At 55.7% G+C, this 26,642-nt stretch overlaps 1 protein-coding gene across 6 annotated transcripts in view; it reads left to right on the top strand.

Annotated features, from left to right (window-relative positions):
* The window catches only part of PLA2G5 (phospholipase A2 group V), a 65,355-nt gene extending 39,311 nt beyond the window's left edge, over window positions 1–26,044 (top strand). For 4 of the 6 annotated variants that reach the window (XM_070077032.1, XM_070077030.1, XM_070077029.1 and 1 more), the window contains 4 exons: window positions 10,390–10,439; window positions 12,260–12,404; window positions 22,415–22,521; window positions 23,149–26,044. In XM_070077032.1, the coding sequence (XP_069933133.1) occupies window positions 10,400–10,439; window positions 12,260–12,404; window positions 22,415–22,521; window positions 23,149–23,273 (417 nt within the window). In that variant the 5' untranslated portion in view covers window positions 10,390–10,399 and the 3' untranslated portion in view covers window positions 23,274–26,044. Of the gene's footprint in view, window positions 1–6,625; window positions 6,672–10,389; window positions 10,440–12,259; window positions 12,405–22,414; window positions 22,522–23,148 lie in introns of those variants that run through there. The other 2 variants (XM_070077031.1, XM_051856756.2) reach the window with 2 other exon arrangements.
* Window positions 26,045–26,642: the final 598 nt, after the last annotated feature.

Genomic DNA, 26,642 nt, shown 5'->3' with positions numbered 1-26,642 from the left:
GCACAGGGAGGGGACGTGTGGTGACGGCGATGTCTGGGAGAGTGCTTCTGACAGCTCTTGGTTCAGACGGATGTGGCACAGACAGGGGTCCTGTGGTTACTGGTTATAGATACAGTTGGGGGAGTTGGTAACTAAAAAAAGGCAAAGGACAAGACCCGTCAGCAAGCTCAACTACTAACCTGCATCGTAGTTTTCCCCCTTAGCTCCCTCCCCAGCCCTGCTGCACACGGAGGCCCCTGTGCAGCCGGGGACCAGGCTCTGCCATCATGGCTGGACTACGGCTAAGCTGAGTCCTTATGAAAATCCACCCTCTTGCTGCTCCTAGCAGCGAGACGTCTACTCCAAAGAGACCGTCCGAGGATTTCAGGGTGGTCTCGCACGGAGGTCACCCGAGGGCAGAGTTCTGCCTGCCCCGTGCCCTGCTGTATCCCCCGTGTCCAGAACGGGGCTGGGCAAGTAGCAGGGCCGCTCTGGGTGGCTGCGGGGTAAGAGGCAAGCCGTGTCTGCAAGGGTGAGGAGGAGCTTGGTGGAAAAGGGTGCCCAGGGAGCAGTAGGAACACAGGGCTGAGCGGGGCGAGAGGAAAGGGAGGAGGAGGAGGAGAAAGGGAAGGGGGGAGGAAGAGAGAGCCTGGATGCTAGTGTCAGCCTTCTTTCCCAGACTGTGGGGAGGGCGGCGGGGCGACAGGCGCCTCTGATTCAGCTGTCATGGGGGTGCTTTGTGCTGTCGTGGGGGTCAGGAGAGTTGAGGCAGGAGAAGAGGAGAAAACCGTGGATGCTGCAGGGAGTATCAGGGAGGGCATCTGGGAAGAGATGACACTCCCCCCTCCCCTTAGGTCCAAGGGAGACGTTTCAAGGCTGTTCTGGGTGCAAACGACACTCCAGACACTGTTCCCGTTTGCCCTTCCTCCCAGACACAGCTGGATTACAAACTGTGAAGTGCAGGGACCGGGGGATTTGGCTTGCCTTTGTTTGCTGTGTAGGATTTGCTCAAGAACTGGGACAAGCCGGGCATTCCAGCTGCGGGCGCCTCGGCGAGCGCTGAGTCAGACCACAGGAGGCTCCAGGGCTCCTCCTGCCTCCAAAGGCGAGGGGGCGCTACTGCTTGGAAAAGCTTTGATCGGGTAGAAGGACAGTGGAGAACGTTCTAGGCGGAGCGGACGGCAGAACTCCAGGCAGGCAGGGCAGCCGGTCAGCAGAGCCCTGGGGTGTGAACAGTGTGACCGATTACGGTGCTCAAAGGTGAAACAAAGCCTGTGCCGGCCCCCAGATCAGTGTCTGGGTTTCATTGTCAGCCGCAGCGCTGGGGAGATGTGGACAGGGAACCAACCACTGGTGACCGAGAACTGCCAGCGACGTACGGCTGTCGGCTGCCACCAGCCAGGACCAGCTGTGTGCATCTTTCTCTGCTGTTTTTTTTTTTTTTTTAAGATTTATTTTATTTATTTGAAAGGCAGAGAGAGAGAGAGAGAGAAGAGAGAGAGAGAAAGAGAGGGAGAGAGAGTTTCCACTTGCTGATTCACTTCGCAAATGGCCGCAACGGCCAGGGCTGTGCCAGGCCCAAGCCTGGAACCTGGAACTCTGTCCAGGTCTCCCATGGAGGTAGCAGGGGTCAAGGATGTCAGCCATCTTCTGCTGCTTTCCCTGGTGCGTTAGCCGAGAGCTGGATTTGCACTTGAACAGCAGGGGCTGGAACCTCAGCTAAAATATGGGGTGCTGGCCTTGCGAGCACTCGCGTAACCTGCTGTGCCACGATGCCTGCCGGTGAGGACCCCAACAGCGAGCGGACACCTGGGCGGGGCCGCCGCTCCCTCCGGATGTCCTTGCTTCCTTCTTCCATTCTCTTACCCCACAGATAAGTTCCAGCCGCCAACCCTGTATGGACGGTGTGCTGGCTGCTGAGGCGAGCATGAAGAATAAGACGGAGGGGTCTCCCGCCCTTGGGTGTTATGGTCTAGCGGAGGGAGATGTAAGCCTTAACAAGGAGTACAAGGAATTAAGGGATCGGAACGAAAAAAAACCAGGGTGAGCTTGGGTAGGTAGTCAGGGAAGGCCTCCTGGGAGAAGTGTCACTGAAGCTGAGATCTGAGGACAAGGAGTCGGGAGAATGAGGACTTGCTGGGTATGTGGGGGCGGTGAGTAAGTGCAGAAGCACCCAGCTCTACGTAGAGGCTTGGGGTGTCTAAGGGCAGTCAGTCTGAGGGCACGACCCGCCACAGGGTGGCTGGTTGGTGGACACCTGAGCCCACCCGGTCCGTATCTCTCGCAAAAGGCATTGCTCTCGGCAGCACCCCTGGGCACGACTCCAGTGGAGGTGCACCTGTTGGACAGGGAGCGCAGAATACCCATCGGCTCCCTCCATGCCACAGGACAGCAGAAGGGCTCGCCATTTTTCTTCTGTGCTAAGATCTTGGTGAACTGTCATTTAAAAACCCGTAACCGGCACAGCCGGGTTTGGGGCCACACAGGCTGGCTGGGCTGTTTCCCATCCTGTCCTGTGCATGTCCACTGTGGGTGGGTTGGGGGCGGGGTTCTCAGGCCAGGGCCTGTTTGCCATCTTCATACTGAACTTGGGTCATCTTGCTGTTGATTGAGATCTTTCCAGAATGCAATTGGGACCAAAGCCCAGATGCCTCTGCCTGACACCCCGCCCTCTTTCTGGCTGACCCCGCTGTATCTCTTTGCTCAATCTTCCCCATTATTCCTGAATTCCTCATAAGTCACGTGGGGGCGTGTCTCCCCTGACCTCACTATGTGCCCAGCATCTGCTGTGGATCAACTCAGAATGCAGGCTCAAGGCAGCTGAAATCATGAACCCATTATTCGTCTGAGGTCACACAGCTAACTAGGTGGTTCCACAACACGGGCTGTGGGGCAGTGGGGCCGTGGAGGCAGGAAGTGCTAGATGGACAGTGTGTGCAAGGTGTCATGACTTCAGACAAGCTCCCCGCAGAAGGAGGAATCTCGGAAGACTTTCTGGAGGAGGAAGACTCAATATAGACTTGGTGCTGCCAGTGAGGGCCGGGCAATCCTGTCATCCATGCCAACGTCCAGGAGGGCAGTAAAGCATTTGGCGGGGCCAGGACGTTTCAGCTCAGGTTCCCGGGGGCGAGCGTGTGTCCAGGTTTCTGTGGCTGCCCTTGGCGGACTTCAGCCCTGGGACAAGCCTGGTCTTGGGAGACCCAGCAGGTGCCGGGAGCAGCGGGTGGGTGGGAATTTTGATTTCTCGAGCACCTGTCTGGGTGCTCTGGGTGCTGGGAGCAGAGCGGAATCTGAGAACTCTGCCCTCCGCAGTCTCCTGGTGGTGGGGCTGAAGTGACTGCGGATCTGCTCAGCCCGGTGGCTGAACATCACCAGGATGGGGACTGGGGAACCGGGAGGGGACAGCAGCTTTGGTTCTGAGGTTCCCAGGGTCTCCAAGCTGGGTTATATGGCAGGTGCAACCATGAGGGTGCTTCAGAAAGTTTGCGGAACAAGGAAATGAGAAGATGCGTCTATTTTGGTGCAAAAAATCATCCTGAAATCCATGCTTGTCATAATAGGCGCTTTCCTCGAAGTGCATATTACAAGGCCTCTTTGGCCATGGATTCCAAAGAAATTTTAGCACCCAAATAAGCTAACTTTCCAGTTCCATCTCATGTGTGTGTACACATGTATTCCGTGTGTTTGTGTACATGTGTGTGTACACACGTGTGTGTGCCTAATCTTTCAAGGATAAGCTGGGGCTATGGGGGTGCAAGTGGCACTAGGGCTGGGGGAGTCAGGCAGTCACTCAGCAAACCCTGAGCACTTGCTCTGTGCCCAGTGCCAGGCTCCCGGAGGCAGAGCAGGCAGCGAGCCTACCTTCAGAGTTCACTTCGAAGACACAGCGGTCAGACTACTTAGAACGGCTGCCATGCAGCAGCCTCTGCTGGGTGGCTGGGCCCCTGGCGGTGCTGGGCCCCTCGCTGGCTCACCTGGCGGGGAATAGCCTCACCTGTCCGCACGAGAGACGGACTCAGACTCCGGAAATGCATGGAGGTGAATCCTCACTGTGTGCCTTGTCATACCGGGTGTCCAACGAGCAGGTGCACCCAGAGCAGTCCCACAAGTACTTTATACCCAGCACCCAGGTCCCTCCCTGTGTCCTGAGTACTACGGCTGAGTACTGCGGAGAGCGCAGTCTTGCACCTAATGTACGAAGCTACCTTCCTCCTTCCTTCTCTGCACTCTAATCTTCCCTGTGAGCGGGCTCCTCCACACCATCCTGTTTGCCTGGTGAGTTTGGGCCACATCTGCGAGGCGGCTGACAGTAATTTCCCATTCTGGGGAGAAAATGGACCCCAGACACCTTCGTGCAGCTCCTGGACTGATCCCGATTGCTGAGCGAGGCTGGCTCCAGCAGGTCCTATCTGACTCGCAGAGGTTCAACAGCCTGCCCAGGGGACACGGGGAGCCCGAGGCAGGACCCAGCCGAATGCAGGGCCAACTTGAAGCTCAGGAGTTTGTACCTGGCCTGAGCCTTCTCCTCACTCGCGTGTTCAGTTGTCCCTTTACTGAGTGATACTTGGAAAGTCAAAGCCAGAGCCAAACACGGGTCAGCCCGGGGCACCTGCTCAATGCCTGCACAGAAATAGGATGGAAATCCCGGAAGCCAGATGGGTGCACCTGGGGCGGGGGATGGGGGACGGTGAGTCGAGGGCAGGCCCCTGGGCGCACACCTGCATCTAGGAGGCGGGGGAGGGGGGGCAGCCACACATTACACTGTGACCTTGACCTGGTACGGCCAAGGGGGGGAGCTCTGAAAGGAGGAGGCCTCTGCCTAGAAATCCGGCTTTTAGAGGAAAACGAAAGCAGAGCGAGGTCATCGGAGGCCAGGGAGGGCGGGTTCTTTGTTTTGGCCCGGTTTAGTTTGGTTTAGCACTGGGGCGGCAAGGAGGTGGAGGAGGAGGAGGAGGAGGAGGAGGAGGAGGAGGAGCACTGAGCCCAGGGCACGCGTCTGCTGTTCTCTGTCCCAGCAGGCAGGGCTGCTCGGTCCAGCAGTGCCTGCCTGAGTGCACACTCAGTAAAGACTCTTCTGTAGCTCACGGGAGTTCCCCAGTGCCAGGGAGAGAAAAGCAAGTCAGCGGAGGGGGAGGAAGGGGCTCCCATCCCCTGGCCTCGCAGACAGTAGAGGCAGGGGTCCCGATGGAGGCAGGCCTGGGGCAGGACAGAAGCGGCCAATGGAGAACAAGAGGCGCTCCCCAGGTCCTGAGAAAACATTCTAGAAAGCCAGCTGCCACTTACTCACCAGCATGCTTCTGCCTGTCGCCGCTCTGGGTGCCACAAACGGAAAAGTTCACTAAATCCTAGGCAGGTGCACTCCTGGTCACACTGGGGCGACTCGGCCAGGAGTGCGGAAGCCTGCGTCGACGCCCATGCGACCCAGAGCCCTGTTGACGGTATTTTATATACCTTTGAGAAATATTTGATTTTTGTTTTATTTTAGAGACACCGAGAACAAGAGAGAGAGAGAGAGAGAGAGAGGAGATCCTCCTTCTGTTGGTTTACTCCCCAAATGTCCACAGCAGCCAGGACTGGGCCAGGCCAGCACCAGGAGATGGGAACTCAATTCGGGGCTCCCACATGGGTGGCAGGGGCCCAAGTACTTGAGCCAACACCTGCTGCCTCCTGGCTGCTCATTGACAGGAAGCTGGATTGGAAGCAGAGCAGCTGGGACCCAAACCAGGCACTGCACTGTGTGCTGTGGGTGTCCCGGGCCATGACCTGACCACTGCACCAAATGCTTGACCCCGCCCCCTTATTTATTACTGTGTTTTTATGGGCTAACGTGTGATCCTTCATGATGCATATATAATGTTTAATGTTCACAGTAGCCAGCATTTCCATTTCCTTAAGCCGAAGTTTTGATTCACGCATAATAATTGTGGATATTTTCACATGGTGGATTCCTCACCAGGAGCCTCTGGGGCTGGGGAGTGATTAGTTTCATGTTTCCTGCAAAGAAACAGAGAAGTGTAGTAACTTTCTTGGGGTCACACAGCGACGATGTGACTGCTTCTCTACCCGTGTGCCTGAGGGAAAAAATGCAGGAGTTTGATGGGGACTCAGATGACAGAAGGCCAGTGCCTGCTGGACCCGGGGAGGCAGCATTTCGAAGCGTTTCCAGGGTGGGCTTTTCATGGGCTCCCGAGTCGCCCCAGCCTGGGAACAACAGGACCAGGGCCGGGGCAAAGCTTCGGTCCGGGCAGGGGTAGTGCTGCCTGGCTCCCCAGGCTGTCCCTGGCTCAGGCTGAGCGAGACAGGATGAAACAGGAGCCAGGGGCTGGCAGAACCAGGACGCTTGCCAAGGGCTGGGGACCTGCTGAGGTGGGAGGGAGGGAGGGAGGCTGTTCCCCCACAGGGGGGTCCAGGGCTCCGTTCCTGGTGGAGGAGAGTCTCCGACAGTGGATGGCCCAGCCAGACCCTCCTCCACATCTTTGAGAGTCACCCAGGCTGTGACCTGCGCAGGAAGTAGCTACTCATGAACGCAAGATGGAAAAGTCCCCGAGGGTCTTGGGGGTGGGGGTGGGGGAGAGGGGAATCTGGGAGCAGGCCCAGGCAGGAATATGGGAGGCAGCCAGAGAGGCCCTTAAAAACAGCCGGGCCCAGCTGCAGCCTCTTCTCCAGCCTGAGGGTCACGGACGGTCTCACTGGTGAGGGCTCTGTCTCTGGGGGCTGCCTGACCCGGGGGGTGGGCAGCTGCGAGGGGAGACCCTGGCCCACTTGGTGCAGGGACCAGGCGTGGAGAGGCCCCACCTCCCTCGCAGTCTGCAGGGGGTCTCAGCGCTGCCTTCCGTGCAGAGGGGCGTGGGGCCTGCTGATCCTCCCTGCCAGTGGCCACGCAGGGAGCTGTCCCGCGGGTGATCGGTGGCTCCCCGGCCTCCAGGTCCTGTGCTGCCATCCGTCCGTCTGCCGCCGCCCATTGCTACAGCCACCGCTCCCTTGGAAATGACCTGTGGCTGAGCACGCGGCTCTTTGTGGTGGCCGGATAAAAACAGCCCTGGCCACATCCTTCCCTGGGGCAGTGCTGACTCCAGGCCACCTCCCCGGGACACGTGGGCTTTTCTCTCCCAGACTCCTTTGCAGGAGCCTCCTGCTGCTCCCTCACACGGGCAGGGGCAGGCCCAGGTGTTCTAAACTGCACCCGGATGTATGGGGGAGGGGCGGGCGGGGGCATTGGATCGGGAAATCGCTGCCGTTTGAAAGAGAGTTCATTACTCAGGGTTCCCAGGAGACGGAACTGGCGTGCAGGCCACGGGCGTGCGGGCACGGGCCAGGGCTGGCCTGGAGGCAGGAGGAAAGTACAGTGTGGGGCCTTGGCTGTGGTCCACACGGCAGGGCGGGCAGGTGGATGCTGGCTGCTGCCTGGCCCACGATGGAGGGCAGGGGAAACAGTGGCTTGGGGTGTGTTAGGGCAAAGAGGGGGCTGGGTGGTTTGCACAGGAAGGGCCTGCTCTCTGGAGGGGCCGGGGTGGAATTCGCCAGCCCTGGGGGACAGGGTAAGAAGGGCAGAGTCTCCCAGGACAGCAGGCCCCTCAGGATGTCAAAGCATCAACAAGACACAGACGGGAGAGAGCAGGTGCAGTGCCCGGGGGCTGCCCAGAGGCCAAGGAGCGGATTCAGTCAAGGTCACAGTCGGTTTCCCCGACTAACCGGGACTGCCTGAGCCTCGCTCTTCGTGTCCCTAAAACCAAAGTTCATTCAGCAAACCACGGCTTCGGAGGGCAGATCCCCGGCCAGCACACTGATCCATGTGCACCTCCAAGGTCCTTGTGGGCTTACAGGGACAGTGGACGATCACAGCACCCTGGAACTGCCCACCAAGTGGTCAGGGACCACAGGGAAGGGGTGGCCTGGAAGAGTAGAGCCCAAGGCCTTTGCCCTGGCTGTTTGGAGCCCTTGGCATGCAGAGCAGGGGTGGACAGAACCCTTGGGAATGTCCGCAGAGCTTGAAGGGCTGTGGACAGAGGCCAGCCCAGCAGCCAGGGCATCCCGGGAGTCCGAGGTCTGTGTTAGGAGGCCAGGCCTTGGGAGGTACCAGGCGGGCGGCTGCGCACTGGCACCAATGACCCCTCTGCTTGGGGACTTGGTGCAGCAGGGCACTGCAGGGGTGCTCTCAGCTGGGCAGCCGTGGAGGAGCCGGGCCTGTGGGGTCCTGGGAGGGAGGGCAGGAAACAGGGAGGCCGCGGTAGGAGCAGGCATGACATTTCTTCCACCGCCGGGCAATGATTGGCCTTGGACTCAAGGGATGAGGGCATTTGCCAAAGATGGATTCTTGGGATGGAAATGTTATGAGGTGGAGCCGTGGAAGGGACACAGCGCCCTAGGGTCAAAGTCCTCGCCCCTGGGGGGTGGGGGGCTTGGGGCCAGGGAGGCCCTCAAGGCCTAGGTGTGAATCCTGCCTCCACTTTTTTTTATTTTTAAAGATTTATTTATTTATTTATTTATTTGAAGGGCAGAGTTACAGAGAGGCAGAGGCAGGGATGGGGAGAGAGAGAGGTCTTCCATCCACTGGTTCACTCCCCAGATGGCTACAGTGGCAGGAGCTGCGCTGATCCGCAGCCAGGAGCCAGGAGCTTCTTCCAGGTCTCCTATGCAGGTGCAGGGGCCCAAGGACTTGGGCCATCTTTTACTGTTTTCCCAGGCCAAAGCAGAGAGCTGGATCAAAAGTGGGGCAACTGGGACTCGAACTGGTGCCCATATGGGATGCCGGCACTGCAGGTGGTAGCTTTACCTTTAGGTCACAGCGCCAGCTCCCTGCCTCCACTTCTTACCAGCTATGTGACTTCTGACAAACTCACTGAGCTCTCTGAGCCTCGGTTTTCCCCTTCGTAAAATGGGTACAATGACTCTGCAGAGCCTTTGGGAGCACCCAGGGTCAGTGTATCTTCTAAGTAGGCACAGTGCGTAGGTCCAGGGAAGTGTCTTGATTTTAAAGTCTTTCAACATCAGGAAGAAAAAAATTAATAGAATAATGGATATATAATAATTAACCCAGCCTGGGTTTTGTGCATGTATGTGTGTGTGTTTGTGTGTGTGTGTGTCTTCCGGCCAGTGTAAATGTCGAGCATAATTTCATATGTACATACATATATAGTGTTATTTTAAGAAAAAAAAAAAACTAAAGGAAACAAAGTGCTTGGGGCCCCAAGAAGCCCCAGGGAGGCCCTAGAAGCCACTGACCCCTCGGGGGTGCTGGTGTGCCCTTCCTGACCCCCCTGCAGCAGCGTGGAGATGAGGGGGTGAATCTGCCCAGCTTCTGCTCCCAAAGAACCAGCAGAGGTGATGTCTCAAAAGCAGGTGCTGGCAGCACCGTGAGATACGGGAACCTAAGACAGAGCTGCACCTGCTCCCTCCCTGCCCCCACCCGTGCTCTCTCTGGCCAGGATGGGCTCTGGGCTGGGTCAATGGCTGGGTCCAGGTGCGTCAGACCCTGCCTTCGACCCGCACCTGCACAGCTCCTCTGGAGACGGCCCGTGTCTCTGGGTGCTTTCAGCCCTTCCTGTGTAGGGGCGGGTGTGTCCGGGCATTCGTCCTCCCCCAGCTCTGGGGGGGACAGTGTCCCCACAAAGCCTTCCTCCAGTGCCCCTTCTGCCTCCAGGGACCCCATTTGGTCACCACCTGGAGCTTTCTGTCTCATCTTTTCCAGTTAGGGTCACCTGGTGCTTGGTTTGTTTCTCCTTCCTATGACTAAAGACCCGAAGCTGGGAAACTCTATATACAAATTTATAAATGCAGAATGGCAGAGAGAAGGGGAGAGACGGAGAGAAACATCCTTCATCATTGGTGCACTCTGCAAATGGCCACACTGGCCGGAGCTGGGCCGATCCAAGGCCAGGAGCCAGGAGCTTCTTCCGGGTCTCCCACACGGGTGCAGGGGCCCAAGCACTTGGACCATCTTCTACTGCTTTCCCAGGCACATTCGCAAGGAGCTGGATAGAAAATGGAGCAGCTGGGATTAGAACCGGCACTCATTTGTGATGCTGGCATCACAGATGGTGGCTTAACCTGCTGTGCCTAAACACCAAGCTGCTGCCCAACATTTTGGAGAAAAGAGGTGCACTTCAAGGGGCTGCGTCTCGTGACAGCCTTCTTGCCGACAGAGCCCCGATGTGGCTCAGGGCATCACGTGGCAAGGGCCGGGACCTGTCCGTGTGTGTCCACAGCCTCACGTCGTGGGGCCTCTCCCGTGATGGATTCCTCCAACCCTGGTCACTCCCCAGGGCTCCCGCCCCCACCCTTAGACTTCTTTAAGTCTCAACACAGAGGCTCCAGCAGGCCCAGACCCCAGCGGTGGGCGGGGAGCGCCTGGTGGGAGCCAGGTTGGGGGGCAGGAGGACAGTCGTGTCATGGATGTGTTTTCTTTTCCAGAACCCCAGAGATGAAGGGCCTCCTGACGCTGGCGTGGTTCCTGGCTTGTGGTAAGTGCTGGCCCCGTGGCCTCTGAGTGACCTTCCGCCCGTGGGCATGAGACGGAGAAGGGGAAGGGTCTTGGAGACCGCAGAGAGACGGCTTTTGCATCTCAGCTCCGCACTCACCGCGTGGACGCGGATGTCAGCAGGAGCCGCGGGGTCTCTGAGCCTCCTGGTCTCCCGTGTTCCGTGGGACGGTACCACGGCCGGGGAGGGCCGAGGCAGGGTCCTCGGAGACAAATGTCAGCAGGCCCAGGTTGCAGGTGTGGGGCACGCGTGGCATATTTGCTTCCCAGTACGCAAGCAAGAGGAGGCCAGAACAGAACAGGGAGAGCAAAATAGAGACCACGCCCCTTTTCCAAGGGCTCCAGCCCGTGTTCCCTGGGCCATTCTCCACCCAGGCCTGCCTGGGTCTTCCGCATATCCCACACAGGGCTGCCTGCCACCTGGGAGGTGACCAGAGCTGACCAGTCCCTGTCCCTCCAGCTCTGTAACCCAGGACTCAACCCTTGCCAGGCTGTCTACCCCGTGCCATCAGGGGAGAGCCATGGAGGAGCCAGAAGCCCCCAGGGCAGGAGAGCCTGGGGCAGGAGAGCCTGAGACCCACTCTGAATCCCTGAACAGGGCACTCTCCCTCCCGGCCTCGGTCTCCCACTTTGTAAGGTGGGATTTGTTTATTGTACAGTTAGTATTTATTTATTTATTTATTTATTTGAAAGAGAAGAGAGAGATCTGCCATCTCTTGTTTCATTCCCCAAATGGTCACAACGGCCAGGGCTGCGGGACCAGGCCTAAGCCAGGGGCCAGGGACTCCAGCCCAGTCTGCTATGTGGGTGGCATTGACCCAGGTACTGCTGCCTTCTGGGCACATTAGCAGGAAGCAGAACTGGAAGCCGAGCCTTCGGGACTCAAACCGTCACTGTGGTACCGGATGCTGGCATCACAAGCCACGGCTAACGCCGCTGAGTCACAACAGCCTCTCTGTGGGGGCGGCTAAGGGCCCCATCCTGCTTGGAGATTCTATGCCTTATAATTAAGAGTCTGTGCCCGTGAGGGTGGCAGGGGGAAGGGTGTTAATGCCGGAGAGACGGGAAGTTCCTCTCTGCCTGCTTCTTGCAGAGATCCTATGAATGACGCCGACTACTGCTCAGTCACTTACTCTGTGCTTGAAATTCACGCACTTTCTCTTATTTTAACCCTCCTGACACTGCTGAGAGGTAGGCGCTGATTATAGACGCCCATTTTCTGGATGAGGAGACCGAGGCTCTGTAATGGTCCCTTGCCTGTTCAACATCAGATTCTTTATTTATTTATTTATTTGACAGATAGAGTTAGACAGTGAGAGAGAGAGACAGAGAGAAAGCTCTTCCTTCCGTTGGTTCACTCCCCAAATGACTGCCACAGACGGAACTACGCCAATCTGAAGCCAGGAGCCAGGTGCTTCCTCCTGGTCTCCTATGCGGGTGCAGGGCCCAAGCACTTGGGCCATCCTCCACTGCCCTCCTGGGCCACAGCAGAGAGCTGGACTGGAAGAGGAGCAACCGGGACTAGAACCCAGTGGCCATATGGGATGCTGGTGCCGCAGGATTAACCAAGTGAGCCACGGTGCCGGCCCCCAACATCAGATTCTAATTAGAGGTAGAGCCAGGATTTGAACCCTGGTCTGCCCATTTTCCATGTCCAAACTCAATCACTTCCAGCCTCCTGCCTGCCCTCCCTTTGTTCCCCCCACTCCCACCCCCCAGGGTTGGGGAAAGGACAGGTGGTACTGGGAAGAAGACCCGGAGCGGGCTTCCCAGGGTCACCTGGGGACACGGACTGTCTTTCAGGTGTGCCTGCCGTGCCAGGGAGCTTGTTAGACCTGAAGTCCATGATCGAGAAGGTGACTGGAAAGAACGCCCTGACCAACTACGGCTTCTACGGCTGCTACTGTGGCTGGGGCGGCCGAGGCACCCCCATGGATGGCACTGATTGGTGAGCTCCTGGGTAGACCCCGCCTCTGCACTCACGTCATCTCACTGGAGCCCAATGGCAGTGCTGCAAGATGAGCGCTGAGCGCCAAGTCTCAGAGACACCAGCATCACCAGATAACTCCCAGACAGCCCGAGATGCTGGCGGTGGCTAACGTGTCACCTAGTGTGACAGACGTCCCGGTGTAAAATCCTGAGGGACCAAGACATTCAACGGGGCAGGGTCTGCCGGGGTGGCTTGGCTCTGCTCTGCCCGGCTTCAGCCGCCCTGGGGCCGGATGCTGCACTGTCCACAGGGCTCACCCCTGGGCCTGGTACGTTGCCCCTGGCTGCCGGCAGGGAGCTCAGCGGAGCTGGGGGCTGCGGGCCTCGGTCCCTCTCGCCTGGGCCTCCGCAGGGTTGTTTGGACACCTCACAGCATGGCGACTCTTGGGTGTTAAAGCGAGTGTCCCAAAGCTACGGGATAAAGAATATTGTATTTTTCTGGTCAGCTGAGGCAGTTTTGAGAAGGCTTTCAGAGAAGACTCCACCTTCTGCCTGGGAGGAGCCAATGTTCTAGATGAGCAGGTGATGTGGGAGGTCTTATCGCTGGGTCAACGATTCTGCTACTGCGAGGCACGTGGGGCGGAAGGGGCAGCCGAGCAAACGGAAGGCAGGTGGCTGGGCCCAGCGTCTCGCTGTTGGCGTGGGAGTTTAGAAATCATCCAGAGGGTGGTGTGGGGGGAGCAAGGAGGAGCCATGTGGGCGTGGAAAGCAGCTGGAGACAGCCGTGTGAACTCCTGTCTAGCTTCATACAGCTGCAGATGGCTACAGAGGGAAATATGCATCCGCAGGTACTGCCAGGAGGTTTTGGAAAAGCAGGGTTGCAAGGGAAGTTTATTTCGGTGTAAGTTTTTTAAAAAAATCAGTGCATAGGTTTTCCGTAATATGCATTTTGCATGAACTCCCTGAAGAGCCTTCACTGACACGTAGGTGTCTGTACCTGAGTCAGCATAAAAACGTATCATGCTGTGCTCCGTCAGGGGAAGTGGCAAAACTGCACAGCGTCGCAGAGGTGCTGCCTGGGGCTGGTTGCTAACACCGTCCTTCAGGGGCCGGATCCGGGGCTCCTTCGAAGAAACGGCCAACTCTAGGAATAAGGTAGGGCGTACACAGACTGACAGAGAGCTGCTGTGTTGCCGACAACGAACGAAGTGCTCCAACAAACCCATGACACGAGATCCCGCCTCACCAGGGCTGTGTCCAAGGGGCACAGGAGCCAGCTGAGGGCTCCCAGGAGCTAGAATAGAACATCCTGAGCAACAACTACAAAAATCACCACATCCCTGGTCTTAACAGGAAACAAGAAATCAGACAAATCCCAATAGCAGGCGTCCCTCAAGGACCTGACCAGAACCCTCAAAACTGCCAAGGTCATCAGAGACAAGGGATAAATTGTCACAACCTAGAGGAACCTCCAGAGACAGGACGGCTGGGTGTAACGTGTGTCACAGGTGGGCCCCTGGAGCAGAAATAGGACATGAGGTGGTGACTAAGGAATCTAGGCTTACAATGAATGAAATCATATCGCTGCACTATCAAATAGGCAATTGACTAATAATTAGATGCTTGATTAGTAATATGCCCATTTGGGCTCATTAATGGCAGTAAATGTACCATACCAATATGAGACATTAAGAATCTGTATCACCTCAATTTTTCAGTAAATTGAAAAACAATTGGTAATGCAATCTGGCTAACAGAAGTTCATTTTTGGCTCAGAGAGGAGTTTAAGGCGCTTCAGATGTTGATTTAGGGACTGTGGCACTGCCCGCCTTGCGGCACTGCCGTCTCCTTTGGCTTCAGGGTCCTCTCCCAGGACATCGCCTTTCAACCGGGAGATAGGGAAGGAGAGAACGTGGAGGGCACTGCAGGAGGTTCTCGTGGGAGGCATGGGCGCGGTGTGCAGCCCCCTGGCCAGAACCTAGTCCTGGGGCTGCACCTGTTGATAGGGAGGCTGGGAAGCAATTAGATCCTGAGCCGGGCGGAGAGAGTGGGTCTCAGATGCCCTGGTGCCACCCAGAGCCAGGCTCCTTCTCAGCCAGGTCACAGCCACCAGGGGGCCTTTGCTGAAGCGCCATGTTTGAATTGTGACTCCTGTTAGGGATGTCAACCTACATAACAGAGAGAGAGAGAGAGAGAGAGAGAGAGAGAGAGGTTTTCCAAAGAATAATGCTATTTATCTGGGATGGGCGGTACATGGCAATAGGAATACATGTATCACAGTAAACCATGGGTGCATCCAAGGAAGTTGGGGCAAATATGTTTTTATCAGCCAAAAATGAAGAAGGAAATTGTTTATATGAACTGCTGCTTGGATGCAAAGTTATTGGTCACAGAGACTGGGGACTGGAGTGGCTTCGGCTCCGTGGTGAGGTCTGGTTCCTATGGCCCCGTCTGTGCCTTCCCTGCACTGTTGCAGGGTGAAGCAATGTGGCAGGTTGGTGGCGGGAGTCTGTGCACAAAGCACGGGTGCGTGGAGTTTCCGTGGACTTCAGATGGTCCTGGAGAAAGCACTTAGGCAACTAGGCATGGCTGCACCCCTTTGCTTCCTCCCAGTTCTCATTGGTCTGGGTCTAACAAGAAGGATTTCATCCCGTGTCAGCATCTTTCACATCTCCCTCCTTTGATCATGACCTTTCTCCAAAAGGGCCCCTGATCAGTGACCTTATGGCCAGGGTTCAAGTGTCCCCCAGTGCTGGGATGGACCTGTCCTGGTGGTCAGTCACGGCCTACGTCAGGGGAAAAGAGATTCACGGATGGAAGTCCATGTCGAGAGCCCCCTAACCCCACTTGAACATCCAGGAAGCCGGAGCTGAGCTGTCAGCCTGAGTCTCCCCGGGTCGTCACTCAGCCTGACCTGCTGAGCTGTTCTGTAGGCACTGGCTGTCATCTCGGAGTGCTGGGCCAGGGGGCTTTTGCGAGGATTTATACCTCCACAGAGACTTCAGACAGCACATACAATTTTAAAAGGAAATAATAAAAAAGTGGCATTAATAATTATACCCCAGCCTCAGTATCTGCCTGATGGTTTTGAGCCATGACCCAGGCTTGCAGGTAACCGACTGAATCCATCCAATGATCAGGAGGAACGAGGTGAAACCTGTTGCAGCCGTTCTTTCTGAAGATTTACATGGAGGTGTTGCCGAATCCACCCACTAGGTGGACTAATGAAATTTTAACAATCCCATCATCCTGTCATGTAAGAAAGGCAGGAATAAACGAAGAAAGCTAAAGACATATGAGTTTATTATGATTTGGAGTCTAGTTCTGAGTCAACTCTCCATCCTGGTTTGTAGTTCAAACGTCTCTGGTTGTAGCACCAGAGGGTTGTTGTGGCCAATGCATCAGACGTGAGACTTCTTGGAAACCTACATTATTCTATCCTGTTTTGGCTTGTAGGGTTGTAAGAACAGAGCAGTTCCTGTCCTTAGTTGCAAAGTTATAGCCAGATATTAGAGAAAACTGGAAGAATTTAGAATTCAGTACAATCTACAGATCGATAATAATAATAAAAAAAATACTCTCGGGGCCGGTGCTGCGGCTCTCTTGCTTAATCCTCCACCTGCGGCACTGGCATCCCATATGGGCGCCAGGTTCTAGTCCCGGTTGGGGCGCAGGTTCTAGTCCCGGTTGCTTCTCTTCCAGTCCAGCTCTCTGCTGTGGCCCGGGAAGGTAGTGGAGGATGGCCCAAGTGCTTGGGCCCCGCACCTGCATGGGAGACCAGGAGGAAGCACCTGGTTCCTGGCTAGGATAGGCGAAGCTCTGGCCATGGTGGCCATTTGGGGGGTGAACCAATGGAAGGAAGACCTTTCTCTCTGTCTCTCTCTCTCACTGTCTAACTCTGCCTGTCAAATAAAAAAAAAAATACCCTCAAAAACAATGACCGGAGCTACAATCTAATGGCAAGATTAGTATAGTTGGGGGAAGGCAGGTTTAAAAATTATTTTATTTATTTGAAAGGCAAAGTGATACAGAGAGGTCTTCCATCTGCTGGTTCATTCCCGCAAATGGCCACAATGGCTGGGGATAGGTCAGGTCTAAGCGAGAAGCCTGGAGCTCTATCTGGGTCTCCCATGTGGCTGGCAGGGGCCCACATCTGTGGGCTGTCTTCCCCTGCTCTCCCAGGCACACTAGCAGGGAGCTGGATTGGAAGTGGAGCAGCTGGGGCTCACTGGTGCTCTGATTGTGATGCCGGCGTCGCAGGCAGCACCTTAACCCACCGCGCCACAATGCCAGCCCCAGGCATGGTGTTTTTTTAGATACCTAATATTTTTTCCCTGCAGTCATATTTTATTATTATATTTTTAACAAACATAATCAGAGATGAATAAATAAATTTGTTTAGAAAATGACTTTGTTTACACACGAGGAAAAGTGATTTTCCATATGATGATTTCAGATGTAGAATCTTCCCCAGACTAGAAAGCCAAAGCCAGGCAGACTTCAGTTTTACCTGTAGCACTTAATTGCCTGAAGTCCTGGGCCTGCCAGGAATCAACAACTTCTATTCCCTTACTGGAAGCCAGGTGTTTTATGTACATTTTACAATACAGCCTCCTATTTCCAGCCAGCGTTTCCAGTTGTTTCCTGTTATAAAGCAAGCAGATTGTTACTGGACCTATGCAAGCAACCATAGTGCCATTAGACAGACAAAACAACAGAGAGATTTGTTTTAATTTGGAGTAATTGAGAAGGAGGAAGAAAGCAAGCATCTTCACTTTGTTCACAGAAGTGCGCTTTGCCAAATTGCCGTCGGCTACAGATGGTTTGGGATCGAGGCTTCTTGGAACCTCCGAGACAAGAATGTTTAAGGACGAGCAACAGCCAGGGCTTGGCGTAGCCCTAACCCCAGTACCAGGAGCTTTATCTGGGTCTCCCACATGAGTGGCAGGGGCCCAAGCACTTGGACCATCTTCTGCTGCTTTCCCAGGTGCAGTAGCAGGGAGCTGGATGGGAAGTGGAACAGCCTGGCCAGGAACCTGCACCCACATGGGATGCCGGCATCGCAGGTGGCAGCTAACCCCGCTTTGCCACACTGCCCCCTTGTGGTGAAAATTCTGAAAAGAGTTCAGCAACTGACCACAAAATTCAGTTGCTTTCATTGAAAATAAGAATTGTAACTGACAGCTTCATCCTGGGACGATCAGACTTACGAAGTTCACGTAATCTCTAGAACATCCAAGTCAACAACCGCTCCAGAATACAGCTTAAAGATTTGCCATCACTTCATTGTTTGATAATGTTTCATGCATTCCAAGATACCAGGGAAGCTGAGCCCGTTTGTCATCCCTGCACTCTGAAAGCTCCATCCTCTGGGTTTCTCTTAGAAAGGGCCCGACTGGAAGAACTCCAGGCTGGGGCCAGCGCTGTGGCTCAGCGGGTTAACGCCCTGGCTTGAAGCACCCGCCGGCATCCCATATGGGTGCCGGTTCTAGTCCCGGCCATTGCGGCCATCTGGGAGTGAACCATCGGATGGAAGACCTCTTTCTCTCTCTATGCCTCTCCTCTCTGTGTAACTCTGACTTTCAAATAAACAGATAAATCTTTAAAAAAAAAAAAAACTCCAGGCTAATTCTGAGTCAGAAAGATTTAATGTAGAACCTGGAGCCCGAGGAAGCCTGCTTGACCCAAACAGGATCTCTGACCAGCACGAAACAGTAGTCACTCGTTGGCAGAGTGAGCCCTAAAAGGCTTCGATAGCCAATTGATGCAAAAACTAAAGGAGAAACAAAACAGAAACCACGTGCACGCTTCCAAGTTTCGGTTTTACCAAGCACTCGAGGCCTGCATAAAGGCGATGTGAAATGCTGACGCTGTCTTGATGAAGCACAAGATCTTTGTTTTCCGAGGCCCGTTTCCAAAAGATCAAGAAAACACCCTGATGACGCAATTGTCTCTCCTTACAGGAATCCCATTGGGATAACCTGGAAGTCAAACCTGAGCAAAGGGACTTGAGTTTACCAGGGGCTGGGAGGGTGGTTACGAGCACACACTGTGCTATAGATGAAGTGGACACGAAGACCAGGCCCTCCATCGGGGGAACGCATGCTGCTGGAAGCAGCACACACAATTGTCTGGTTACTTGGAGCAACCCACACACACCCAGGAAGGACAAGAATCGAGGAATCAGTGTCAGGCCGCGAAGGCAGGTCAGAGCTGGGGAGAAAGAAAACCCGCAGGAGTCGACAGAAACGGACAGAGTCAGCACTCAGATTAGGAAGTTAGATGTGGGGAGGGGGCAGGCGTGCGGCACAGCTGGGGGCACCTGCGGCCCTTGTGGGGGTGCTGACTTCGAGTCCCGGCTCTGTTTCCAGTTCTAGCTTCCTGGCAATGCACAGCCCGCACGGAGCTGTTGATGGCGCCATCCCTGGGTCCCTGCCACCACCTGGAAGCCCAGGCTCGCCCTCCCAGCTCCCAGCTTCAGCGTGGCCCAGGGCAAGCCGTTGCAGGCGTTTGGGAAGTGAGCCAACAGATGGAAGATCTCTCTCCCAATCTCTCTCTCTCTCTCTCTCTCTCTCTCTCTCTTTCCTATCTTTTTGCCTTTCAAATAATAATTAAAGAAAAACTAAATGAAAACTGTAAAATAAGAAAAAGCTGCATAAGATAGTTGAAAATTTCAAAAAATCGTCAGACTTCAGAGTTAAACATCAAGGCTGCTTGTAATTAAGGTTTTATTTTTTTAAGATTTATTTATTTATTTGAAAGTCAGAGCTACACAGAGAGAGGAAAGGCAGAGAGAGAGAGAGATCTTCCATCCGCTGGTTCACTCCCCCAAACGGCCACAATGGCTGGAGCTGGGCCAATCCAAAGCCAGAAGCCAGGAGCTTTTCCAGGGTCTCCCATGTGGGTGTCAGAGGCACAAGCCCCTGGGCCAGCACCTGCTGCGTTTCCGGGTGCATTAGCAGGGAGCTGGATTGGACACGGAGCAGCCAGGACTCTAGCTGTTGTTCTGATACAGGTAACAGGCTATGGCTTAACCAGCTGTGCCACGATGCTGGCCCCTGAGTTTATAGTTGCATGACCTTTGTGTCAAACGGTGAGAACGTGAAACATCTCGTGGAGACAAATATCGCCCTGGCAAAGCCGGGCGGAACTTCAGACTAGCAATCAGAAAGCATCTTCACTTTCCTTTTACCAAGAAATTTACATCAAAGGTTTCTTTACGTTGTATGAACCGGAAGGTGTTTGGGCTAAGTCCAGTGTATTTTTGGCAGGTTCTAAGCGCCCATTTATCTCCAAGCCAATGAAAAACAGACCTCTTAGAAATCCACAGGAGGCCGGTGCTGCGGCTCACTAGGCTAATCCTCCGCCTGTGGTGCCGGCACACCGGGTTCTAGTCCTGGTCGGGGCGCCAGATTCTGTCCTGGTTGCCCCTCTTCCAGGCCAGCTCTCTGCTGTGGCCAGGGAGTGCAGTGGAGGATGGCCCAAGTGCTTGGGCCCTGCACCCCATGGGAGACCAGGAGAAGCACCTGGCTCCTGCCATCGGATCAGCGTGGTGCGCCGGCCGCAGCGCCATTGGAGGGTGAACCAACGGCAAAGGAAGACCTTTCTCTCTGTCTCTCTCTCTCTCACTGTCCACTCTGCCTGTTAAAAAAAAGAAAAGAAAAGAAAAGAAAAGAAAAGAAAAGAAAAGAAAAGAAAAGAAAAGAAAAGAAAAGAAAAGAAAAGAAAAGAAAAGAAAAGAAATCCACAGGAGGCCTGGGTGTATACTGCACGCATACATGGACATGCAACAAGTAGAAGTCGATTTGTGTCAGGCGTTTTCAAGGAAAAGCCCTTTTCTTTCCACTGGGTGTTACAGATGGAGATCTGGGGGTGCCAGTTTGGGGAAAGGGATTTTCAGCGTTTCTGCCACTTGTGTCAGGTCTCAGGTTCCTACGTGGACTGTCTGCCTTTTGAGGGTCCCGGCTGGGTCAGAGAATTAAATCGAACCTAAGCTCCAGGACCGGGGGAGGGGAGCGCTGTCCGTGGGGTGGAAAGCCGCCTGTGGGAGTGAGACCCCCGGGGAGGCAGGTCCATGGCGGGGGCGCCCCTGGACTGCACACGGAGCGCTCCACTGTGAACGGATGGCGGTGGGCGGAGTCATTTTCACAACGTGTGCAATGGTTTCTCGGTTTCCTTGAAGACAGGGTGTCTGTCTCTTTCAGAAAAGAAATTTGTGTGTGAGAGAGACAGAGACGGTGAGAGGACGGGGTCTTTTACAGAACAACTTCACCCCTGCGTGTGCTGCCTTCTGAGTGTTTCTACTTGGACAGCCGATAGTCTAGACCAGCGCATTTTAACTTTCGCTTTCTCCCCCTGGAATTTCCGGAGAGGTCTCCTGCGGAGAGCTGAGCTGGCCTCTGTGGACGGAGGAATCGGGTTAGCCCGGGAGCAGTTTTGGGAAAGTTACCAAGTCCAGCTTAGAGAAGGCTCATGGTGGGGGCGGGGGAGTCCCCGGGTGGAAGGGGGGAAAAGCAGGGAATTTTTTTTTTTTTTACCTGGAGGTGGGTATTTTGCAGTGAGGCATTTTTTTTTTTTTTTTGAGTCCTGAATGCATTTTAAAGCTCCAGGATGCCAACTGAGAAACGTGTCTCGTTCTGATTGTTTGACCTCATAGTCATGGGCTTTTAAATTGGTGCTGCCATGAACAAACACTCGGAGTTCAGACGATCCCCCAGATGTCTGATGAAGAGCCGGCTCGAGTCCCCAAGGTTCGCGCTGCCTTGGCAATCCTTTGAATTTCGAGACATGTGCATGGGGCTGGCGTCGCTGTGCAGGGGGGTAAGCTGCTGCCTGCAACACTGACATCGCACCTTGGAGCACGGGTTCAAGTCCCGGCTGCTCTGCTGCTGATCCAGCTCCCTTTGAACATACCTGGGAAGGCTGCAGGTGGTGGTCCAAGAACTTGGGCACCTGCCACCCGTGTGGGAGACCTGGATGGAGTTCAGGCCCCTGGCTTCTGCCTGGCCATTGAGGCTAGATCTGTGTGTGTGTGTGTGTCCCTCTTTCTCTATCACTCTGCATTTCAAATAAATACATAAATCCTCTTTATAAAGAGCCTGACACACAACAGTTGAAATCCACCAAGTTGCGTGGACAGAGGGAAGCTGGGTGAGAGGCAGAGTTCTTGCCCTCTCATCAGAAAGGGCTTGGCCGGGAACCACGAGGCCTTTATGGTCCCCAGAGGGGTGCGAGGGCACTGCAGCAAGTTCCAGGAAACGTAGAATTTAAAGGTGAGTTTATTTTGGCATAAAAATAAGGCTTGAATTGCACACAGTTTTTTCACAATATGCATTTTGAAGACCCCTCCCATGGAAGGTGACTTTAGCTAAACCAGCTCCCAGATGAAGTCAGCTGGGAGCCTCTGTGCAGGGTGGGGGTGCACGCCGGGAGGGCAGGGCTGAGTTCTCTCTGAAGGTGGGCTCGCCTCGGGCCACTCCTGCACCCCGCCCCATCAGCCTCAATAATAAGCAGGGCGATCTTTCTGAGAGTACCGGCCCCGCAGAGGGAATCCGTGTGCTACAGTTAACTGTGGGGCACTGGGAGGCTGAGGAAAAGGGCAGGAGTCTGTATCAGCCAAACAGGGAGAAGGGGTGCATCCCTACTTGGCCACAAATCCCTGGAGAGCCAGGGCAGGGGTTGGCGTCAGCTCACTGATGTGGGTGCCATCGCGGGGCGGGTGCTCTGTCCTGGGTGTGTCCTCCGAGTCAGGTGTGGGATAAAGACTGCTAAAGATACACCTTGTTCCAGAAAGCTGTGCATGCTCTGTGCCAGGCGTGCAAAGCACAGGCGCGTGGAATTTCTTGCGGGGTTTTAGGGCGTCGCTAACCCAGACAGGCAGGCGTGAGCCCTCTGTCTCTGTAACACCCCAGCTCTCCCTTTAAGCGGGTCTGACAAGAAGGCTTTCATCTCGGTGTCGGTGACTTTCACCGGGACGAGGCGGGCGGGGGTGTCCTCCCTCCTCAGGATCTGAGTCTCCTGTGTCGCCAGGTGCTGCTGGGTGCATGACAAGTGCTACGGGCGGCTGGAGGAGAGAGCCTGCAACATCCGGACGCAGTCCTACAAGTACCGCTTTGCCCGGGGCTTGGTCACCTGCGGTAAGCCCCTGCCTTCCCGCCCAGCCCACTGGCAGAGCGGGATCCCAGCTGCTCTGGGTAACAGCCAGCCCATGTGTGGAGGGGCAGAGCCGGGGATGAGGGCCAGCACTCCTGCTGCCAGGGGTGGTGCAGCCTCTGCCACCCGCCATTGCCACGGGGCCACGTTTGCTGGGTTCTCTCACTTGCTCCTCCCCAGCACATCCTGGAGTCAGTTTCATTCCCCGCTCCCCCTGCCCCTGCTTTACATAAAAGGGCCCTGAAGCCCAAAGCTTGCCAGGGCTGAGCTGAGCTCCAAGCCTGGGGATGGTGTCTCCGCCAGGAGTCTCACAGCCCAGACGCTGTCTCCACCATCAGGCTGGGTACCCCACCAAGGGGAAGAGGATGTGTTTTTCCATCAGCTCCAAACGCAGGAGCTGTGTGTCCCTGGACTGAAACCTCACCCTGGGCAGCAGCAGTGCCTCTCCCATCAGACTATGTGTTTCCCTAGCTTGGCAGCCATGCCTCCCTCATTAGACAGAGAGCTCCCTGGAGCAGGCAGCGGCCTGGGGAGCCTGCTTAGGCTAGAAGGGAGTGCCAGTCGGTGCAGCCTCATCTTGTTCTCACCCTGTGCTGGGGTCCCCTTTGCAGAGCTGGGGTCATTGTGCCAGATGCTACTGTGCACCTGCGACCGCAAGTTCGTCTACTGCCTGAAGAGAAACCTCTGGAGCTACAACCCTCACTACCGCTACTACCCCAATTTCTTTTGCACCTAGCTGATCTCCACCAGCCCCGGCCAGGCCGCCTCCTCCACCCTGCCCGCCGCCTGGCTGCCCCCGGGGTTCTCACGGCCGGCTCCCGTGGCTGTGCCCTCAAGCTTTCTTCGTGGATATCCTGGGCTTGGAGGAGCCCCAGGGCCACGCTCCACCCAGCATCCCCACCCCAGGGCCCCTCAGGAGTGACTCTGGTCCCTGGACTTGAACTTGGAACCTCTGGGTCTGGGTGCACTCCACTCCCACCGGCAGCCATCTCCCACCTACCTGCAGGGTCTGTCCTGGGACGGACCACAGGCTTGGCCTGCACCCACCTCGACCCCTTCCCCAGAGGAGTTTTCCAGAAGAAGAAGCAACTGTGGCTGCAGACACCTGCCAGACAGAGGCTGGATGAAGTTCACTGCCGTGGCTGGCGGAATCCACACAGGCACTGTCCCCCTGTGCTGCCGGGGCAGGAGCCCAACATGGCCTGCAGCGACCGAGTCGGAGGTGGCGGCGGATACCCCCAGGTCCTCCACGTGGCCTCCTCTTGGGCTCACCGCCCTGCCACTGGGGTCCTCTGCAGCCCTGGCCACGTCCTCCATGTATGGGTGACCCTGGTGGCCGCAGCTCTCACACAGAGAGGGTGGCAACTCTCACACAGAGAGGGTGGCAGCTCTCACACAGAGAGGGTGGCACTTGAACCCCAGCTCTGGCTTCCCCTGCTGTGCGAGCGGCCTTGGGGCTGTTCCCAAACCTCTCGGGTGAAGTTCGGTTGCTTGACAGCAGAATTTATCATGTTCCTGGTAACACGAGATCAAACTCCTGAACCCCACCTCAGGCCCACCCGGGGGGTGCAGAGCTTCTGGCATGGCATTGAGCAGGAATTAAAAAAAAATAGGGTTCTGTGACAGGGTTTATCTTTACCAAGTAAGGACATTAACAGACGCAGCTCATCTACCATTTATAAAGGGGCATCTGATACCAAGGCTGCAGGAAGAAGAAGGAGTCCCAAATGGTGGAGGGTCCCCCCCAGCAGAGGCCCCCCACCTCCTGCACCCCGCAGACCCCAGACTTTCCCCGTGACACATGGGCCCTGTAGGGCCGGCATTGTGGTGTAGCAGGTAAAGCCACCACCTGCTACACTGACATCCCACATGGGCACTGGTTCGTGTCCTGGCTGCCCCACTTCTGATCCAGCTCCCTGCTAAAGATCTGAGAAAAGCAATGGAAGATGGACCAAGTGCTTGGGCCCCTGCCACCCACAGGGGAGACCTGGATGAAACTCCTGGCTCCTGGCTTCAGCCTTGCTCAGCGCTGGCCGTTGCAGCCTTCTAGGGAGTGAACCAGTGGATGAAAGACCTCTCTCTCTCTCTCTCTCTGGCTCTAACTTTCCAATAAATAAATCTTTCAAAAAATGGAAAAAGACTGCAGACATATAATTCAATTTTTAAAGAACATGGGGGCTGTATTTAAAAGCCTCCAGCGATGAGACTGTCTGAGATGGCCTTGAAAGCCCTGGTGTTTCAGAGGTGTCCGGTGCAGCTTTAGAATCTGTGTCCGCCTGTGCAGCAGAAGTGGGGCTCTGATACCCGACTTGTTCAGGCAATTTTTAAGATCAAAGCCGTCCCCCAGATCACTTCGCATGGGTGGGTGGGGCAAGTGAGAAGCTTTGTTCCAAAGCCATTTCTCTCCTATTTCAGCATTCTGGGTGGTGGGCTTCTCTCTCCCCCCATAGGGGTCAAGGGGCAAGTGGGGTGGTCTCGCTGGCTCCTTTTGCAGGAGAGGGCTGTGGAGCCCTTCTCGCTAGAGCCCCCCAGCTTAGAGCCATCGTGCCAAAACAGGCGAGGGAGGCTGTGACCCCTGGGGATCTGAGCTGGAAGGAACCATGGAGAACTTTTATTTAAGTCCAAAACATTTGGTCCAGAGAGGTTGGGAGACTTTCCCCAGGTTGTTCAGCACACTCACAGCAGAAGTGGCTCCAAACCACCACCTTCTCGACCTTCAACTCTGACCACAAAAAGAGAAAAGGGGACCCAGAGCCATTCAGGGACTCACCTGTCTCCCACTCCCACCCCTGAGGACCCCTCCGACTGCAGTTCCGTTCGTTCTCGGCTCTAACTGCCTCTCCGGAGGCCAGGGGCCACCCCTGGGCTTTCAGTCTGGCCGGGGCTCTGAGCTTTGTCCTCCATGGAAGGACCCCACTGCTGCTGCCCTGGACCCACGTCTGCTGCCGTGAGCCGCTCTGGAGAAGCCGGGAAAGCTACGCGAGGCCCGAGACTGGGAGGAGGCTTCTAAACCGGCTGATTTGCCTCTGCCGGGGATGGCAGGAGAAGGCGGGTCCCTCTCAAAGCCACGTGGCTGCCCTTCTCCGGAAGCTGCTGCAGGGGCTGGCCTTGTGGCGCAGTGGGTTAAGCCCCATAGTTCCAATCCTGGCTGCTTCACTTCCGGTCCAGCTCCCTGCTCATGTGCCTGGGAAAGCAGCAGGTGATGGCCTGGGCGCTGGGGCCCCTGCACCCACATAGGAGACCTGGACGGAGTTCCAGATTCCTGGCTTTGGACTGTTCCAGCCCTAGCCATTGCGGCCACTTGGGGAGTGAAGAAGTGGGTGGAAGATTTCTCTCTCTGTGTCTCTAACTAAATAAATGCATCTTTAAAAATAAAGGAAAGTGCTGCAATGCACAGACCATGCCTCCAAGCCACATCTCTGTGTAAGAGTAGGCAGAGAACACAAACTGCATGGACAGATTGTCTGAGGTTCTCTGCTGCAGTCTGAGACCAGGCTTCCGATACAAATGTGCTCCTCTGAGGGTGTGCAAAGCGATCATGATGAGGGCGTGGCTTCGGGAGGGGGAGGAGTTCGCTCCTAGCTGTTACCAAACTGAACAGGAGTCCGGGGAAGCGCACGGGTCCAGGCGGAAGGAGTGAGGGCAGAGAGAGAAGAAACGACGCAGTAGCAGGTGCACTGGGTCCCTTCCCTGTGCGGGCCACCACACAGACAAGGTCATCCTCACTCTGCCGCCCCACTACCCACTCAGGCAGGTGTTCCACCCCAGGGAGGAGTGGGACTGAAGCTCAGGGAAGCGAAGTATTCTGCCTGAGACCACACAGGTGATAAGGAAGACAGGTGGGCGGGAAGCGGCTGCCTGATGGCGGAGCCGTGTTCTTAGGCTGCAGGACAGATGGCGCGAGGGGAGCCCGGGCCAGGTCTTGCGACAAGAACACGTTTTGGTTCCTTCGGGGTGGCTGTGGTAAGTTCGGGTTGTGTAACCACCGCTAAAATCTGCTTCCCAGAGTTCTTTCCGTGCCGAGTTCGGGGTTGGCAGGGCCCTGGGGGTGCTTGTGTGAGGTTTGGAAGGCACCCGCAAAGCCGCAGCTGTGTTCTGTCTACAC

The sequence above is a fragment of the Oryctolagus cuniculus genome, chromosome 7 (genome assembly GCF_964237555.1).
Source record: "Oryctolagus cuniculus chromosome 7, mOryCun1.1, whole genome shotgun sequence".
Taxonomy (NCBI): domain Eukaryota; kingdom Metazoa; phylum Chordata; class Mammalia; order Lagomorpha; family Leporidae; genus Oryctolagus; species Oryctolagus cuniculus.
The sequence above is the reverse complement of the archived record's forward strand: the minus strand, read 5'-3'. Positions and strand labels throughout refer to the sequence as shown.